At 42.0% G+C, this 19,801-nt stretch overlaps 4 protein-coding genes across 4 annotated transcripts in view; 2 read left to right on the forward strand and 2 right to left on the reverse strand.

Moving 5' to 3' along the window:
* Positions 1 to 149: 149 nt before the first annotated feature.
* Positions 150 to 1,911, reverse strand: arl16 (ADP-ribosylation factor-like 16). The gene is made up of 5 exons (XM_080856573.1): positions 1,733 to 1,911; positions 1,553 to 1,607; positions 1,166 to 1,282; positions 849 to 964; positions 150 to 672 (listed from the first exon to the last, which is right to left on the reverse strand). The coding sequence occupies exons 1-5, from the start codon at positions 1,792 to 1,794 to the stop codon at positions 507 to 509; spliced, it is 516 nt and encodes a 171-aa protein (XP_080712699.1). The 5' UTR covers positions 1,795 to 1,911; the 3' UTR covers positions 150 to 506.
* A 285-nt stretch (positions 1,912 to 2,196) lies between these two features.
* fn3krp (fructosamine 3 kinase related protein) lies at positions 2,197 to 4,617 on the forward strand (the record flags this gene model as incomplete). Its single annotated transcript, XM_080856566.1, has 6 exons — positions 2,197 to 2,337; positions 2,678 to 2,829; positions 3,267 to 3,358; positions 3,540 to 3,613; positions 3,862 to 3,984; positions 4,092 to 4,617. 6 exons carry the CDS (start codon positions 2,197 to 2,199, stop codon positions 4,428 to 4,430), a joined length of 921 nt encoding a protein of 306 aa, XP_080712692.1. The 3' UTR covers positions 4,431 to 4,617.
* A 4,016-nt stretch (positions 4,618 to 8,633) lies between these two features.
* Positions 8,634 to 19,801, forward strand: part of tbcd (tubulin folding cofactor D) — a 36,649-nt gene continuing 25,481 nt past the window's right edge. The window contains exons 1-13 of the mRNA XM_080856544.1: positions 8,634 to 9,163; positions 9,311 to 9,361; positions 9,500 to 9,597; positions 9,697 to 9,798; positions 10,082 to 10,228; positions 10,692 to 10,747; positions 11,002 to 11,134; positions 11,999 to 12,044; positions 12,154 to 12,286; positions 12,701 to 12,834; positions 12,995 to 13,055; positions 13,217 to 13,291; positions 14,389 to 14,483. Coding sequence (XP_080712670.1) covers positions 8,986 to 9,163; positions 9,311 to 9,361; positions 9,500 to 9,597; positions 9,697 to 9,798; positions 10,082 to 10,228; positions 10,692 to 10,747; positions 11,002 to 11,134; positions 11,999 to 12,044; positions 12,154 to 12,286; positions 12,701 to 12,834; positions 12,995 to 13,055; positions 13,217 to 13,291; positions 14,389 to 14,483 — 1,309 coding nt within the window. The 5' untranslated portion in view covers positions 8,634 to 8,985. The remainder of the gene's footprint in view (positions 9,164 to 9,310; positions 9,362 to 9,499; positions 9,598 to 9,696; positions 9,799 to 10,081; positions 10,229 to 10,691; positions 10,748 to 11,001; positions 11,135 to 11,998; positions 12,045 to 12,153; positions 12,287 to 12,700; positions 12,835 to 12,994; positions 13,056 to 13,216; positions 13,292 to 14,388; positions 14,484 to 19,801) is intronic.
* znf750 (zinc finger protein 750) lies at positions 15,076 to 17,118 on the reverse strand (the record flags this gene model as incomplete). The annotated part of the gene is made up of 2 exons (XM_080857073.1): positions 15,076 to 15,676; positions 15,866 to 17,118. 2 exons carry the CDS (start codon positions 17,116 to 17,118, stop codon positions 15,076 to 15,078), a joined length of 1,854 nt encoding a protein of 617 aa, XP_080713199.1.

The following is a 19,801-nucleotide window of genomic DNA, read 5'->3' on the forward strand; positions in this document are numbered from 1 at the left end:
CTACTGCAGAACCATCATGCTAACGGAATGTAAGAGAAGTGAGAATGTGTTGCTTTATGAAACATTGCTCTTGAAATATAAGGATTCAGTTAACAACTCAACTTGCAGCTCTTGCAGTCATTTATTCTTCAGTGTTTTTTTCTTCTCATTAAGTTGTCCTGACTCAACAATAGCATTTAAATCACTTGAGTTCCATTTTATTTTTCATATCATACTTGTTTTGGCATGTACCTTACAGGTTGTTTACAGGCATTGTTTTATCAGATTTACCAATTCTATGAAAGTCCAAAGGTTCTCTAACTTCACGAACGCAGTCCAGTATAGGTTGTATATATATTTACAAAGTGAAACTGCAGTCATTCATAATTGCCTCAAAAACAGTCATCTTCTCAGTGCATATGTTTCCACGGCATGGAGTAAATCCCATCTAGTCCAAGATACTGGGCTTCCTCAAACACTCTGTGGAGCAGTGTTCCAGAGCAGTTCCTGGTGTTTTTGGCCCGTCTTCAGGTCCCAGTTAGGCCTTCTAACCAGCTCAACACCTCCTTTAGTCCCTGGCCAGAGCGTGCGCTCACCTCCAATGTGGTAATAGATTGAGGGGCTGAGGCAATGATGTCATTCATTCTGAAAAGTGATTTCATCTCCATCAGAGTCATAGTGCAAGGAAGATCCCTGAAAAGAAAGCACAGGAAAAAGAGCATGAATTTAAGTTGTGTGGCAGATGTGCCTTATAATCTATGATGTTCAGTGTAAACTGGCCCTGAGGAGACATCTTAACCTCAAGGTAAAAGGGAAATGTAACCTGGCTGTTACACACAGGGTCCATACTTAGGATTGAGAAATCTCACCTTTTGTTGAAGAGCACAAGCACTGAAGCACCATGAAGAGGCTCAGCTGAGAGGACAGACAACAGCTGGATGCAGGAGGAGGATATCTGGGTGATATTGGCTGAATCCACCACGAACTGGAATAAAAAATATTGCACATTCACACGGTGCCCTAATAAAGTAGTATTAATATGTATGCAATATGTTAAAACATTAATCACCATGTGCAATAAAGGTGCATTTCTTTACTGTGCAGTATAAACTGTTGTTAAACTATTCCGCAGCAGTCACATTCTATTGAGGAACGTATGAAAAGAGGTAAAATCGTCCTGACGCACAATGACAGAGGCGCAGTCTGCGTAAAAGCTATGCCATATGGGGCCCATGCAACCTCCGAGCTCTCTCACGGTTACCCTCTTCTTTTTGAATTTCAGGTCGGTGAGATTTGTTCCAACCTGCAAAGAATTATGGTCCCAGCTAAGAAACAAGTTTAAACAAATAAAACAAACTTGGAAGCAAAATGATAGCACAACAGTTGTATGTACGCCACAAACACTTAAAAAGGCACTATTACAGTAAACTGGACTAGGCAATCACTGAGCTCTGGTGAAAAATGTAAGTAATGAGCTTAATACCCGTCCAAGATGTTAGGTCACTTGAACAGATGGATCGTGAAAAGGTTACTACACACTCAAACAACTAGATCACGTTGAAATTGTACTAACAGTGGGGAGTGTTACAGGAGCTTCACCCAAATCAGCTGGCTGGTCTCGTGCGAGCTGTGGATAATGTTAAAGACTCAAATACTCAACAAACACATCTAGTGCGCTATTAATAGTTAACGTTGATTGTCGCTAGCTAACTTCACTGATAACACCGTTATGCTACAGTTGCATCAAAGGATATTCTGTAAACGTTTGAGTAGAAGGGTTTTTCCAACACCAGTCGAACCGAGCAACAAACACATACTGTCGATTATATGTATTTGTTTTAAATCACTTCATATGACATTACAATGAAAATAAATTAACGGTTTATATGTATCGTTCCCCCCGAATTAGCTAAACAAGCTCACGAGATAATATTGCTACTACGGCTTTTATACATCAGGGAGGGTCCTTAAAAAGCCTTAACCAACAGTGATAGCTTGATTCATGTGTCATTCAGAATTTCGCTTTTTCTATTGGTTAAACTAAAAACTCCACCCGGAATCAAAATACTGAATAGTAGCATCATAGAGTTCACACACTATAAGAGCATCGGTTCACGCCATATGGCACTGCATCACGTATCTCTCATATTGGAGACGGTGTAGTTCTGCTCGTCCTTATAATGTTAATGTGACGTTAACGTCAAGCGATAGTAAATAATGGAGGCTCAGTTAAAAAGGGAGCTGGAAACCTCAATTTTGAAAGCCACCGGTCATTCGGGGGCTGGATGCATCAGCGAGGGCCAAAGTTTTGACACTGACAACGGGAGAGTCTTTGTGAAGATAAATCACAAGAGCGAGGTTATCATCCGCTTAACATTGTTTTATTATGTCGTGCACATTGATTTTTAATTCAGACTGCGTAATCAAGATGACTGTGTCAACGTTAGCTTAGCTTATCACCGACAGTGCATCATAGTAGGCAATATTTTATACATGATTGCATCCTGCTTACTAAACAATTTGACAGACTAAACCTAATTCAAGGCCAGTGTTGCAGTTACGGTATTATAACTCGGTTATATTAGATTTATAAGGGTATACTGGCCTTTTATAATCCCTGTCCCTGTTGCTGTGACATGGTATCTTGTGTTTTTTGTGACATTGTGTCCTGTCTTTTTTCTCATGCTTTCTTTGGAAGGCCAAACGAATGTTTGTTGGTGAGATGGCTAGCTTGGAGGCCATACTGCAAACAAACACTGTGAAAGTTCCTAGACCTGTGAAGGTCATTGACCTAGACCGAGGGGGAGCTGTGTTTGTCATGGAGCATGTGGATATGAGAAGCCTGAACAAGTATGCCACTATATCCTCCCAAACCTAAAGCAGGAGATTCCAAAAGAGGGCTGGGAGATACACCCTCTTCCTGTAATTTTAGGGCTAAACTAATAAGTAATGAATCTACTATTTAAACTGAGATCTTTTCACATGTAATATTCACATCACAGGCAACAGATATAATATGGTTATTGTGATTTCAGTAGTATATTACTGTAAGTGAACTCTACCCTTGGGTCGGCCCCGCTTGCTCTAGAAAGATCCGCTTAGCTGATGACATAATATGGCATTTACAAAAAAAAACTATATTTGTACGTAATTCATAAAGCTTTTCATCAGCCTCTACATTCACATTGTGCATCCTTTTGGGCAGACATGTTTTCTGGCCCATTTAAAATTCTCCCCAGTGGATGAAGTATCCTGACGTATGCATGTATATTTGGCTACGTGCGCAGGTTGTCTGCCCAGCTGGGGGAACATTTGGCCGACTTGCATCTTCATAACCAAAAACAGAGAGAGAAGCAGAGCAAAGAGGAGCAAACTGTCGGTAATACACTGAATCCTCATTGCTGTGAGCTCTCAAAAAGGTGTTAGGGAGCCATCTACTGGACACTCAGTGCTACTTCACAATACAACCTTGTAGGCCAGTTCCCTCAGTAATACCAATTTATTGGGAAAAATTGAGGCATGTCATGTTTTTTATTAAATACCAATGTTTGTACATGCAGGAAAAGGATCTGAAGTGCCAGTGATTGACAAATTTGGGTTTCATGTTCCAACCTGCTGTGGATACCTTCCACAGGTTAGTTGCTGAACATTTGGATAAGAAGATCAGTCCTTATATCTTGGTCCATAGTTGATGAAAGGAGATGAAGCCTAATGGCAAGATACATTCCAAGATAGATATAATCCTCGCTTGGCATGGCTACAGTATTAATGCATCAAGGACAGATTGCAACAGCTGCTCTGTTAATTTAATTTATTTGGTTGGCTTGCCTTTGTAATATCCGTATAATGCCTACCTTTCCCTACTTTTCCCATCTCTCTCAGAATAATGACTGGCAAGAAGACTGGGTGGCATTCTACGCACAGCAGAAGCTTGGCCAACAGCTTGGCATGGTGGAGGACAAGTATGGGGACAGAGAGGCCAGAGAACTATGGTCTCACCTTCAGGTACTGAAAGGACAAAACTGAGGCCACTAGAAGTTTTCTGTCATGCATTTAATCAAACCAGCTGACATCATATTTGTGCTCTCTCTCTACCAATTCCTTCTATTCAGCTGAAGATTCCCCAGCTATTTGCTGATGTGACAGTTGTCCCGGCGCTACTCCACGGCGACCTGTGGGGAGGCAATGTGGCTGAATGCTCTGACGGCCCAATCATCTTTGACCCTGCGACCTTCTACGGCCACTCTGAATTTGAGCTGGGCATTGCTGGCATGTTTGGGGGCTTCAATAAGTCTTTCTACACTGGGTACCACGGGAAAATCCCTAAGGCACCCGGCTTTGAGAAGCGGCAGCAGCTCTATGAACTCTTCCACTATCTGAACCACTGGAATCACTTTGGTGGTGGGTACAGGGGTTCCTCCCTTCGCATCATGAAGGACCTAGTAAAGTAGGCATTACTAATATGTTTTGATGCCCCCCACCCCTGGCCCCATCCCATAATCATGCTTCTCCATACTACAGAAGTTTTGCACTTTAACAATTCCACAACACACACTAACTAAAGAGCGTAAATATAGAGTAACAGCAGTAATATTAAGTCAATTTTACTCAAGAAAAGTCAAGCAGATGCAGGAAAGTTAACAGTGATGTGTGATTATTTTTATATTTTGACTAACATTCCATTTGCTCTGAGTGAAGGGGTTGATGTTGAAAGTACTGGGCAGTTACAGTATGTAAGTAGACACATGTGTGTCACAGGGTATTACACTGTAATAACCTTTAATGTTGAACAATGTACAGTACAATTAGGAATGAATTGTCAAAATTCATAATAGAGATACATTTGGTTTTGGAACACATAAATATCTTTTGTTTATTGCAGTAAACAATCTAACTCCTTAATAAAATTCCTTTAGAGCTGGATATATACACCTACAAGTGTGACAATCAGAATAAAGTTTAATTCTGGCTAAAATCATCTCGTCTCATCTTGTTATTCTTACATTTATATTTTAAATCAATTTACGCTATAGTGCTCTGAAAATGTACCCATTAGCAAAGGTGAGTAGTTCCGTGTTACATTTAATACGTTACATGTAGGCTACTTAAGTATTTATTTTTTAATAAATTGTACCTTGGAAGTGTTCGGAGTAGTTATAATGACGAATACCTTTCACCCCTACTCAAGTACGATTTAAAACAAAATAAATTAAGGGACACGACACAAAATCTGTATGGTTGGCCAGATATAGCTTGTTGTACCCATTGGCTTATCTTTCCCCATTCTCCACTATATGCGAACCTACAATTTGACTTTATTCGGTGGAATATTCAACTACTATATTCGGTGGAATGTGATTCAGTATTTAGTGGATATATTGTGTTTATCAGACATTTTACATAACACGACATATAAATATGCCTAATAGTTGTATATAAGTGCTTTTATTATTAAAAACTATATTTATAATAAATTAGAGCCCAGCTCTAAGCTACTTGATTGTGATTTTGCCTTACCTTAACAGGGGTAATCAGTTCTTCACAGCATACAAATACTTTTCACAGCCTAGCCTTATGTAGTAGCTGCAATAAGATTTTCAATGATTTGTCAGAAGAAGCCTACTTCTTTGCAATCCAAATACACAGCATATGGAAAATAAAACATGACAAATCTGTACATGTCCCTAGATTTCAAATAGTTTTAAGAATTATCCACTGAAATCATCTGCTTAAATAAACACAGTAATAGGCCTACCTTGACTGGCTGTACTTTTATAGACATCTCTGTTGTATTTAAGCTTACCCTGATACAGGAATCAATTAGCAATGGAACACACAGGCATATTAATTGTTGTTACAAACATGCATCAATTCTTATACATCAGAAGAGACAATAAAAGACTACAAAACCTCAATGATGCATAAAACATTTTATTGATTAAATGACATTAATATAATCCCCTCCCCACACAATCGACAGCAGTGCAAAGATCGTCATTGTACATTTCTTGAGTGGAATTTATTTGTGGTTTTGAGTGGCTAACTTCTCCAAAATGGCGATAATGCGCTCCTCTCTGGAAGCTGCCCGTTCCTCTCTGGAAGCTGCCCGCTGCTCTCTGGAAGCTGCAAACCTCCCTCCTCTCCTCAATCTCTCTCATCTGTCTAAAAAATCTCTCTTCCATCTCTAGGTCCTCCCTGTGTCTCCTCTCCTCAAGCTCTATCGCCTCCCATTCCTCTCTCATCCTGGCCTCCTCTCGTCTCCTCTGCTGCTCCTCCATCTCCTGCCATGCCTCAGCGAGCCTCTCATTCTGTCTTAATAGTTTCATTATCGTCACAGTGTCCACCCTCTGTTTTTTGGGGGTTGACACTGTGAAGGAAGCTCCACTTTCTGGTGTGACCATAGGGGGGGTTGGGATCCCTGCCACTTCCGGCTGGATGCGGCAAAGGGGACACGGGGCAACACAAGACGGCCGGGCCCCCAGTGCCTCATCCATCAGTGAATACCACTTCCAAGAAGAGGCAGTGACCCCTCCCCCCTCGGTGCTGACACCAGTCTGGGGTGTCTTGAGCTCCTGCGGTTAAAAAAAAAAAAGCCAAAAGAAAGAAATGCTGACAATATATGCTCAGATTGAGAAGTATAGCAGGTATACCTTTATGCTAAGTAGTGGAATCCATTTTTCCATACTGGAGTTGCACATCATTGTGCCTTCAACTGCACTGGTAGTTGGTTATTGAACTGATGGCTGACCACACAATTACTTTACATTACTTAGGCACCAGAACAAGAGTAACAACATCACCTTAATCATACTCACTAGTAATGCCATCTCTACATTGTGCAAAAGTGTTACTGTACAGGGGCAAAGTTATGATCAAGAAAGATACTTTATTGGACAGTAGGCTTTATCTGACCTTGTATTCCTGGCAGAGGTTTTCCCACCTCTCTTTGACCAGATTGGGATCCAAACCTCCAAGCCCCCTTTCCTTGATGAACACCCTGGTGAAAACATGCTGCTTTTACATCTCGCCTTAACCACATCCCTGCCACAGTAATGACTAGGTTGATCATGATTTATAAGGTAAGCAACTAAGGCAACCATTTACAGTCAATCCTCTTTGACTATTAGTTACTGCCAGGGGCGGACCGGACGAACGGGCAAGCCGGGCAGTTTTTTTTTGCTAATTAAAATAAATCAGTTGGCATTGCAAAATAATGACAATTCATAATAAGCATGAAAAACGATTATTTTCTTTTCAGTATCAGCTTAAAATGTATCTTAATTCCATCATGGAAAAAATTATTCCAGGTCACTTGACTTTTCTGTCACTGACAATTTTTCGTGTGGTGAAATCACGTGTGAGGTCGCAAAGTTAAGCGTGAAACGTCTTTAAAGTGGCAGCGAGAAAAGAAAGAGGAGAGGGCAGGATGAGAAGTTCAGGGAGAAATTACCTAAGGTAACACACAATTTCCTATCAATGAATTCGTCCGTGGAAGTGGAAGAAATATCTGATAAAGTGTCGAGTTCATCTGATAATGTTTCAAGTGTGGCTAAGCCGAGTTTAACGATTGCTAGCAGCAGCAGCAGACATACAGCTTGTAGTGACACCAACAAGCTCTGCCTGCTTTGCTTCTACAAACGGTGCGCCATCATGTACCACAGCCACAGCTGCCGATATCCGAGACACTGTCACACCCGCACTGACGACGACACGCATGATACTGCCATGGTTATGAACACAGCTCAAGCACAGCTGGCTTATAACGACAGCGGTGATGTCAACAATGTGAGTACATCAATGGTGGAGATACAGTGATTAGTGAAGACCCCTATGGCGTGACAAAATAACAGATAGAGAGAATTGAAATGGTTAAAACAGGACCTGTACAAATTTGGAAGTTTCAGTTGAAAACATTCAGAAACAGAACTATAAAGCATTAATAAAATGTATCAAGTAACATTGTTTTGATTAAGAAATAAAAAAGTTACACTACTAAAACACTGCACTCAAAACCTCATAATTAAAATAATTTACAACTGTTTAATTGTTAAAGTCATATACTCACAATAAATGTCAGTTCCACACAACATTAAAACGATTTCTTTTTTTGGGGGGGGGGGGGCTAATGGTACCTAACTAAATGCCTAATATTTACGTGTATGCTAACTGTCGTTAACTCCACCAAATACTCATGTTGCTGGCTTTAATCTGAGAATGGCGTGTTCATAGTATAGTACATTTAATATCAGTAAAATGTGTACCGCTGATACTTACATTTACGGTCTGCGACAAATTGCGGTCTCGTCTGCCATCTCATCCGCCATTAATTTCAAAATGAAAAGTTGCCGGAAAGGGCTCCTCCTTTTCCGTTACGCAGCTTAGATGGCGCCCGTTTAGGGCAAGAAGTGTCACTGCATATCTTGACCGTTTGCAGGGCAGAATCAGGGTACCTTCAGTGCCCTCAATTCTGCTGGTTTTGTCACTGTGAACGGCCTGCGCCCTGAAAGTCAGTGTTTGAAATGCGCAAATACTCGATTTGACACAGGGCCAGAGTCAGTAGTTTTAATTTGATAGTTTTGTACGAACCGGAAGTTAATTGTCTGCTACCTCAGTTCAAGCTCCGGTGCTAAACAGTATCACATGAACAACAGAAAAGTACAGAGAACACACTTCGTATGACGTTATAACACAATTTCAACACATCGTTTGTAAGCAGTTTAAGTCGTCTTACAGAACACGTAGGGTTTATGTGTTGATCCTAGTTTTTACGTTTTGCAGTTGTGCACTGTGATGGTGAGTAGGCTATCGGCACTGTAAATAGATGCGTCACACCCATACAAGTACTCGTTTGGTTGTTAGCAACAGACCTTACGTGGTTATATATAGTGTACCCGTGTAGATAATACTGTGTCTTACAAGACGAAGCCTTACTCATCACTGACAACTGAAAGTCGTCACACAAGCAAGACTTATTCTGATCATTTGAAGCCTATAGTCCCGAGTATAATGGCACTGACAGGCACAGGGTCTGGTGATGGGGAGGGCGGTGTCGGGGAAACCGAAGTGAAGGTTTGTGTTCTTGATGGGTTCAGCGACAGTGCTGAGGTGCGATCCCTGTTTGCCAGTCTACCTGAAATTCACGAAGATACAGCCAAAATTGAATCCGCAACGGAGAGATTCGTGGGTGAGTCTTACAATCACGCAGTCATTTTTTTTAACCCCCCCTTTTCTCTGAAGGTTTCCTGCGTTTTCTTACAGCATGTTATACAGTGTACCTCTCTAGTTGTATGTGTGTTTGACAAAACATTGACATTAATGTGCTGTGCTGCAGTCATAATGGATGGATATCAAGAGCAACCTCATCTTCTGGATCCACACTTAGGTAACATGTTAAACATTCCTTCTTTTCCTATTTTCACCTACTTATTTACATAGGTTCTGGCATTAGTATACTAATTTACTGTTTCTGGTAAGGTCTCTCCTCCCATCGTTGTTGCTTAATGATCTCTTTCCAACTCAGAATGGATGGTGACCATGCTGTTAGAACATATCCGGAGCGAGAAGTCCCCGCCTCTGCTTGTGCACCTAGGATTTAAATGTCTTTACATCATTTCGAAGGCAAGTGCACCATTATCATAACATTTGTTACTCTTGTAACGTTTCCCCTTTCCAAAAGCCTGATCGATAATGTATACCCCTGGTGTATTTCTGGTTTAGGTCAGAGGCTACAAGATCTTCATGCAGCTCTTCCCTCATGAGGTGGCAGATCTTCAGCCTGTGTTGGATCTGCTTTGCAGACAAGACCCCAAAGACACAGAGGTGAGTGCGACACTTTGCTTGCAGCTTGGGCTCAATTAGCTTTGCAGTTGAAGAGAGATGCCCTTCTTTTTAACATTCAGAAATAAAAATGGTATAATACTACCGATGTTTAGAAAGGTGTTTTTCACCATGTAGGGAGTTGGAACTTATATTCAGTATGATCACAAGAAGCACCTTTTTGCTATGTACTATTGTACGTTTTAGGAATTGTACCACTCAGTGTTTATGTACAGCTGGACTGTAATCAGTATCATTCAGATGTCCTCTGGGCCTTCATTCTCAGACTTGGGAGACCCGCTACATGCTTCTCCTCTGGCTTTCCATGACCTGTCTCATTCCCTTTGACCTATCCCGTCTGGATGGTCATCTGAGCTCTGACCCCGCTCAGGTCAGAGAGCCCGTTATGGACCGCATCCTCGCTGTTGCCAAGGTAATATACTTCTTCTAAGGGACCTCTCATATTTTTAGCTCTACTCTCTACATAATTGCACTGGTTACTGTTTCGTGAAAAGCTGATGTATATTGCCTTGCTATTTCTTTTGTGTACTAATATGTTACATTTCAGGCATTCATGAAAAGCATTTACATTTGTGGATAGTAATAAAACAGTGCTCCTCTTGCTTATGCTTATAATGGGGTCAACATAGAGTTTGTTTGGATCCCTTGTTTGAATGTTTTCGTATATAACCATTAACAAAGAGAAAACAACTCTTAAGCCCACAAGTGCAGGCCTAATGCTGAAATGTATTTTCATAAAAGATATTGAACCATTTGACAATATGACAAGATATTGATTTTTTTAGGGATAATTATTTGTATTTCAGGTTTGCGTATTAGGCCTATATGTGCCACATGTTTATTTGACATACTTAAATTTAACATGTGATTTACAGTCCTACCTAACAGTCAGCGACAAGTCCAGAGATGCTGCATCAGTGCTTGTGTCAAAGTAAGTGCATTACGACCTCCCATAGTCTCTTTAGTAGTCCAGTATCCACCCCATGATTTTGGTGTGAAGATGTTGTGTAATTCGACACCCAGTGGGTGGCAGTGTTGTCTTTTGATTATCTAAAGGCCTGTTCTTGCACTAAAGAAAATCACAGTAATTCGCTATTTGAGTTTTCACTCAAAAATGATCTTAATAAAAAATCTCAATAAATAAAGTGTTTAAAAAAATATATATATATCTTAATAATTGTGTAGGTTTGTGACGCGCCCAGATGTGAAGCAGAGACGTTTGGGAGATTTCCTTGACTGGAGCCTCACCACGGTCTCCCAAGCCAGTGACCTTACTATGGAAGGCACCGTTGCTCTGGATGGTACTTTGCAGTCTCTGGTAAACCCACTTTATATGTTGAACAACCCACTTCTGATATGTATTTTTACTATGATGTAGTAGTGCTTATGCTAAGCATTGATTATATATGTAATAAATGTTGTCACTGCTGTAAAAACGTTTAATTTAAAGGTACATGATGCATAAAGGAATATGAATGTGTGAAACACCATATCTGTTTTTTAATGTCATACATTACTCTGGTCTCCACACAATTAATTATCAAGACAAATTATCCACTCCCAACTTTCTCATTTTAGGCAAATGATGATGGATAAGCCTTGTCAGGGTTAGACTTGTTATGATACACCTGGTTGTATTTCCAAAGAATTACTGGCTTCTCATGCTTAGAAACCTGCTTTGCATGTTTGGAGTGCCTAGGAGCAGTAGATGTGGCCTGTGTTAATCACTTTAGATGCCTACAGCCTTTGAAACTGGCTCTGTGTGTTTATAGAATGCCCCGAGTGCTAAAATGGCTTTCAGCTCTAAGCTTTGCATATTATTAAATGTCACATGTGTGTAGCCTGTGAGAGAAAATATCTTGTTTTTGAATTTTGAAGGTCATAATTCTTTCAACTGTGAAAGCTACACTTGCTACACACTGTTTGAGGTGAAACCCACATTGTGATAACAATAATGAACAAATTTTATTTTAGCTGTAGTAGTGTTGCAGGGATGTTCAATGTAATTGAGATGCCCTTTAATGCCTCTTATTCAAAGCAGATGTGTCATGTTTAAAATAAGTACCTGCACACTTGTCCAATAGATGTCCAGGTTGCAGGTTTGTTAAGGGTTTGAGTGAGGAACAGGGATGTTGCACTCGAGAGTTTGGCAAAATCTCATCATGGTTTCCACATTTTCTAGGCCCAATTATTCAAACATGGAAAGAGAGATGACTTCCTCCAGTATGGTTAGTGCCACCTCCTCTCCCCCAAAAAATGATATAGAAGAATATGTATATATGAATAGAAAATCACTTTGGGTTGCAGTGTAACAGCCTGTTTCTTGTCCACTCTCAGCTCCGACAGTCCTCCAGTGTCTGGACCAGAGGCACCTGCCGGAGAGCAACCAGGCCATGCTCAGGAAGCTGGGGGTGAAGCTGGTGCAGCGGCTGGGCCTGACCTTCCTGAAGCCACGCATGGCCAAGTGGAGGTGAGGGGCTGCGGAGGTGGTGCTGCTCTCCGCATGGTACCTGTGAGGAGCTGCGGAGGTGGTTCTGTTCTCTGCATGTTACTTGTGAGGAGCTGCAGAGGTGCTGCTGTTCTCTGCATGTAACCTGTGGCATTCTTGTCAGTATATTACTAATGTTACAGCCTCATTTATTTGGGAGGCATTTTTTTGAGGCATTTATTTGTTTTAAAAAAGCTGTATAGAGTTAAAAAAAAAAAAAAAAGATTTATTGATTGATATATTGATTGAACTGACCTTGAACCAAGCCATTGCATATGAGTTAATTCATACCACCTAGAAATCAGCAAGTGATATAGACCCATAATCCTTTAAACTGTTTTGCTTTTTTTCTTCACAGTGAAGTGCTGAACTAAGATATGTATTTATTCTCCTCAGGTATCAAAGAGGCAGTCGGTCCCTAGCTGTGAATCTGTCCCAGTCTGTCTCCTCCAAACCAATGGTGACCTCCACCCCTGATCAGGGTGAGGATGAGGACTATGACATTCCTGAAGAAGTGGAGAACGTCATCGGTAAATATCAACCTCTACCTTACCATTAATCAGCTGAATTTACATTTGAAATTTAATAAGAAACATTTGAAATTAGAGTTGAAATAACTCTGTACATTTATCTTCAGTGTTATTTCACCTGTTTTGCCATCTTAACAATGAAATTGGTCCATTGTTGCAGAGCAACTCCTGGTTGGCCTGAAGGACAAGGAAACCATAGTGCGTTGGTCTGCTGCCAAGGGGTACAGATGATTTGTGTACTTCCTTGCAAACAATTATGCAAATTAGGTGGCTGGCTGAACAAAGCTATCCATGTAACTGATTCAGCCACCACAAGGGATTTGTTTGTTTTTTCGTCATAAGTGAAACTAACAGAGGCACTCCTTTTTTGTGTGTTCCTCAGTATTGGACGAGTTACAGGTAGACTGCCAAAAGAGTTGGCTGACGAAGTTGTCGGGTCGGTGCTGGACTGTTTCAGGTAAAATTTTATTTTAACACCACAGGAATTTCCTCTGTTACCTAAGTCTTTGTTGTTGTTATTACAGTGCATGAAATGCCCTGTATTGTTATTCCTAGGCTTCTTCTTCTTCTTCTTCTTCTTCTTGTTACCTTTTTCTGCGATTAATTCAGCCCGAACCGCTTAACGTAGAAACTTCATTCAAACTTTGTCGCGTAGGTCTTGTAAAGGACACTTATGCTATGTATTTTTCACTTTTCTAAACTTTATACTTTTTAAGATATTAAATAAAAACGAATCGAAATTTTCCCATTGACTTACATTGGGCCATTATGACATCATAATAGGGTCTTTAAACTGGCTTGCACCTGTGCTTCACTGACAGCTGCGCCAAATCAAAGGAACCTCTTCTCTGTCCCTCTCAATTTAACTGTAACTAGGAACATTAAGACACCTTCCATTCTCTACTTTTTTTCTCTCCATCTCTCCATCTTTCTCTCTATCCCTCTCAGTCTACTTTCTCTCACACTCAATCTCTCTTCTTCACTCCATTTTTATCTCCTTTTTTCAATATTTTCACTCTCTTTTTCTCTTTCACTCTTCTTTCCTTCTTCCAATCATCTTTCCTTCTTTCACTTTTCTTTCCTTTCTTCACTCTCCTTTCTTCTTTCCTTCTTTCACTCTTCTTTCCTTTTCTTCTTTCCTTCTTCAACTATTATTTCCTTCTTTCACTCTTCTTTCCTTTCTTCACTCTTCTTTCTTTTCTTCTTCCACTCTTCTTTCCTTTCTTCACTCTTCTTTCTTTTCTTCTTTCCTTCTTTCACTCTTCTTTCCTTCATCCTCTCTTCTCTCCTTTCTTCACTCTTCTATCCTTTCTTCTTTCCTTCTTCCACTCTTCTTTCCTTTCTTCTTTCCTTCTTTCACTCTTCTTTCTTTTCTTCTTCCTTTCCTAACTTTTGCATTTCATGCACTGGTATTTCCTTCAGGAAATGCATTTTCTAGTTGTTTCTGTTGCTTTAATGTTGTGTCTCAGTTTCCAGTACAGTGCATGGTGTAGAGACTTCAGTTGTAGGTCACCTTGGTGGTTACTTAAATGTTGTTTTTGTCCGCTGTCTCAGTTTCCAGGAGACTGATAACGCATGGCATGGAGGATGTCTGGCCCTGGCAGAGCTGGGCAGAAGAGGACTGCTGCTGCCCTCTCGCCTGTCTGACGGTGCGTATGTCAACCCTCACATCTCTCCACTATGCACAGGGTGCTTAAAACATGCCGTTTCTACTACATTATGCTGTGTGTGACTTTCTCACTTCTCACAGTATAACAATCGTAGATACACTCTACATTCATCACTGAAAGTATATACCGTGCTTTTTTCTTAGCTCTGTCTGGATCCCTCTCAGTACATCTCTCTGAGTCTTGTCTCTTTGTGTTTTTTTCCCTTCATGGTGTTTCCTTTTTCCTTAACATAAAACACATTTAAAATATTTGTTTCTTTTAAATATTTTATTTATCAAAGCAAAAGCATTTAAAAGCAGCATCGAACACATAATGTACCATCACCCTCTATTTACAGTGCACACTGGATTGGTCATACATTTTGGTTCCGTAATACATCATAAAAAAATACATCAAAAGCACTCTTATGGAGAACTCAAAAGATAATTGCCAGTTGTTCGTTTAATTTCTGGTGAAAGAATATTGCATAACTGTAATTTGCTCCTTCTTGATCCATGACGATTTGTACGTTAGCCATCATCCTGCTTTTTTCAAAATGTCCATGTCTACTTTCGAATCCAAGTATACTGAATTAGCTGCAGCGAGGCCTTTTCTTGGGAACATAGCTTGCCTGTTTGGCACTAGCCTTTTTACCAGTCTTTCTCTGTGCTTCCCTCTTGCTTTCCCCCACGGTTTCCTCCTGGGCCTGATTGACCCTCTTCATGCTGAGCCTGGTTTCAGGTGTGCAGGTTGGCTCCTCCGTCTGCTCTGAAGTCGGTAGTCTTGGGCACAGTGGACCTTCGGCGTTTTTGCGGGTGGCGTTGTCCTGGCTTTGGGAACTGGAACAAGCCAGCTGGCAAAGGGCAAAGGCTGCCGTCTGTCTCTGGTCGCTGTGTTCCCCGTCAGCCTGATGTTGAGTTCTCGAGCTCAAGTCCTCGGAGGACCTGAGAGAACAGTCAGGCACTGGAGAGCGGCGTGTTTGTGTGGCGTATGGAGCGGGGCTGCTGGGTCGGGTTTTGATGCAGAGGTTCAGAGGCTTTTCATTCTGAGTGTTGTCAGCAGTGTCGCCGCCTTCAATTTGGCTGTGGCTGTGTTTGACCTTTGAAAGGTCAAGAGGAGTCTGGTCATCATCCATTTCGTCATCGGCCTCTTGCTCACTCAGTGAATCATCGCAGACCTCATGGGCCTGTGTCCTGTGGAAAGGTAAAGACAAGTGGCTTAGAGCTTGCGGTCAGTTTAGTTATTCATAGTTGTCACATGTATGATCTTTTTCTTAAAGCCTATGCTATTTTACCTCCTTAGAGGACTAGGTTTTAATTAAATACTGCGAGATCAGACAGAGTCCTAATTATTGGCTTCGTCTGTATGGTGATGCCACTTACCCCCATTGCTGCTGTAGTAGTCTCTGCTTAAGCAACTGAAAAACTGGCATGGATGTGAGTGGTCTGGCCGCCAGACAGGCATCTCGCGACGGCAGCAGCGATGTCGAGTCTGGCTGGGCAGTGCGCTGGTCGTCTGCAGAGGACTCCACCTGGCTGTATACAGTGTTGTTGGGCCGATCTGGGGAGCCGGATGCACAGCCCGTCATTGGGCTTAGCCTCTTGGACTGGTCCTGCTGCTCTTGCCTGCTCTGCCCTTCAACAGACTCTGTGGTGTACGGGCCATTTGGAGGACACGGAGGAACGTAGCTACGGTAATCTCTCAGCTCATAGCCATGACCATACATTTCCAGCGGAATATAGCGTGGGGTCTGCAAGGTAGCAGGGAGCTCGGGGGAATGGTAGAGCCCGTACTGCAGAGGTGATGTCTGGTATATGGGCTGGCCATATCTGTAGTGGAGGTGCTGTAGGAAGGCTGAATTGGGAGGTTCCAAAGGTGGGGGTACCATGGAATGAAAGTTAGGGAAGCGGGGTTCCAGAAAATCTGTGCGGAAAGACGATGAACTGGTCCCGCTGGGCAAAGGATGGTTACCTGGGAGTATATAGGACTGGTAGAGTGAGTGCAGTGGACGGTCTGACAGCACGTATGGAGGGTATTCTGGAATCACATGAGAGAGGAGAGGTTTAACTGTCGGTGGGGCATAGACCCTGGAGATTGAGGAGTGGATAAATGGAGAGACTGCAGCAGGAGATTGGTTGGCTTTGACAGAGGGTTTGTCATCTTTCTTCTCTCTGAGTGGGGTTACTGGGGAGAAGGCAGAGGGACTTGTGTGGTTAGCTTTGTTGTTCTCCGTCCCAATAGCCTTCTCAGCAAAAATTCTGGAATCTTCTCCTGGAATGTCACCTTTGGGTACCTCCTCAGTTTTCTTCTCATCCTTTGCCTCATCATCTTCAATATCATTTTGAAGCTTCACAATGTTGACATTGTGCACTGGGGTGTTCTCCACTGGAGGGCTTGGGAGTATTTCCTTTGGGGGGCTTTGCTGCTGGACTTTAGCTGACTTACCGATGTTCTCTGCTCGCTGTGACACCAAAGACATTGAGTTCTTGCACAGGTTGTATTTCATGTGGTTGAAGAGGTGGGACTTCACGTTGCAGGTGAATGGACACTGAAAGCACTGGTATTGGAAAGGTTTTCCAGGTGGCCGAGGAATGTAGTGAGGTTTCTTGGGCTTGCGTTCCTGTCGATTATCCATTTTAGGGTTGTCTTTCTCAGATGTTGAGGAACCCACCTGTAGCCAAACAGAAAGCAAAAAAATAATGGTCAAGTCATATTTTTCCAAGGTATAAAAACTAAAATCAGGCCCAAAAGTTCAATTTAAGAATGTGAGACGTGGATTCGTCTCAACATTTGCTGTTTTTTTTAATAAAGGTGGAATATTATAATTGTGCATTAAATCATAGTTATTGTAAAACCATTGTAAAGCCTGTTCATACAAAGCTGTTGCTGTGTACGTGTTATTTGAAACATCTTCACTTGCAACAGCACAACCCACGGCGAAACTCCGTCAGTAATCATTGCCCATGGCGCTGTTTGGGCTCCTGCTGCCAAACATGTTAAGTAAGTGTGCTTTTGCACAGATTTATCACAATTGGCCGGCGGTTCTTGTGAACCTGCATGGTGACTTGTGGCGCCAGCTCAGCGACTGCCAGCAGTAGGCTTCCCCAGCGCAAGGGAACAACTGAGGGAGTCAGTCAGAGGGCCTGCAGAGGCTTGCTCTCCTGACTGAAACCTACTCAGTCAGCGTGGGAACCATCAGACACCTGCTTCCCATGACTCCACCTGCATGGGTCCTCATGTACGCTCACTGCTCAGTGCAGGGTGATCTCATCCTTCTGGGGACAGAAAAGAGGCTGCCCAGACTCCACATATCTTAAGGAGATATTGAGTAGTAGTGTGTCTACTTCATGTAAGATGAGAGATGTTATTTAGGGAAAAGAGTGGTAATGTGGTAAAAGTAATGTGGCAAGGGATTACTGATCGGGACAGATTGGAATTGGAACTGCCATTGAAAGTCACGCAAGGTAAGGATCACCACCGATAAGTAGGTTTTTAGAATAGCCTGCAGAGGAAGTTGGGCGATTGCTGTCATTGAAGTATTATCTCCCGAGGCCATGCCCTGTAAGGCTGACAGGGCGTCCCTGCCTGGAGGAACCTGCTCGTCACCTGCTGTCGCAAGAAGTTGTCACTCAAGTTTCAGCTGGTTAGTGTGTTCAGCCACTCCTTTTTTACTCAGAAAGAAACATTGAGAGAAAGCTTTCCTTGTATTTTAAACTAGTTTATCATTTGTATCAAGTTGATAGGAGGTGCACATGGACTGTGCAAGTTTTCCAAAATGTGTCTATATGGCGTTTAGATGTTTTTAACATAATTTTTAAACAGAAAAATCTGTGAATGATTTCTTATTGACTGTTCTAATTAGGAAAAAGTACATGAATTCTTAGCAAGAAAAGAGATGCCCACATAACAGTGCTGACCCGACCTTACAAGACTGTGGGTTGTGTCAATCATGGCTAACAGGTGTTGTGGCTTTTTAGCTTCCATTTGATCTTGTCTTTATACCTGTCTATGGTTTCTGTTAGTTTAGTTAATGCGGTAGACCTGCTGCTTTAACAGAAGCCCGGTCAGAGCGAGAAATGCCACTAGCAAACAGTAGCCTTTGTCTCATTAGTGCAAATCTATGGCGCGTGTATGACGGCGAGACTAGAGTAACTAAACTCACCTCTGCCTCAACAGACGCTGTTTCCAGTAGCATAGTTCAGGACAGGAGCGGAGAAGATCCTCGTTCCAGTCCTTAAAGCTGAGTTGGTGTGTTGTGGCCAGCGGGGTTTAGCCAGGTTCTCGTAGATGGTCCGCTCTGTGTGATCGTCAGGTTCTCTGAGATCTCTGATGTGTGTGTGGTGTGTATTTGTCTCTCTCTCCTCTCTGTCTCTCTGAGGTGCTGGCTCTGGGCTGGGTGTGGCCTATGCCTGTGCAGTCGAGCCCTCAGGCGGCATTGATGCACCTGATATTAATCAGGCCCCAAGCCACCCTTCACATGCTCACAGAACACAGCCTTTCACAGGGACCAGGTAGCCCAGACTGCTCAGCAAGAGCGCACTGCATGGCCTAGCACGGCATTGCTCTGTGATATTTGCATGATTGGCCAGTGGGTCAGCTCCTGAATGTCACTTTAAAGGATGAGTGTTAAGCAGGCCACTAGGTGGAGGGGTTGGGCTGGGGACCAGGGGTGGGGTGTTTGGGTGTCAGGCCCCCAAGTGTCGGTGTTCTAACGATAGAGGGAATTTGCATTGAAGTTCATCACAACTATCTGTCACACGTAACTGACACTTTAATCTGATTTTAATGTGACAAAGGAATAGGGCAACATTCTGAGGAACTGGGAATAGATGTTTTAGTAAACCAGCTGAATCAGTGTCATATGCGCTTCATGTGAAATACTAAATGTCACATGAGTGACACAAGTGACATTATAAATCTTTGTGTTTTCTTGGCACTGATTGAACATTCCTGACAGATAATTTGAATATACTGAAGTCATTTGTTGTTTATCCAAACCCTGAATACCATAATGGTGCCTGTGTTCCTTATTAAATCAATTTGTACTGCACTGATGCCTTCTGTGTGAACGAAGGCAGGCTTAAGTCTTCTACCCAATATGATTTGATGCACTCTTTAAATTATATATGCATTCTTTAAATCCAGCCTGAGCATGTCTTGAACTTATAATAGTTGGAAGGAAAACATTTTGTTAGCATTGATGATTGCCAGTTAACATTAACAACCTGCCCTTTTGAAGATTAAGGAAATTAAGGAGATTTAGTATTATGAAGTATTAAGTATTATGAAGTTCATAATAAAAAATAAACCAGAAGTCA

The sequence above is a fragment of the Sprattus sprattus genome (genome assembly GCF_963457725.1).
Source record: "Sprattus sprattus genome assembly, chromosome: 18".
Taxonomy (NCBI): Eukaryota; Metazoa; Chordata; class Actinopteri; order Clupeiformes; family Clupeidae; genus Sprattus; species Sprattus sprattus.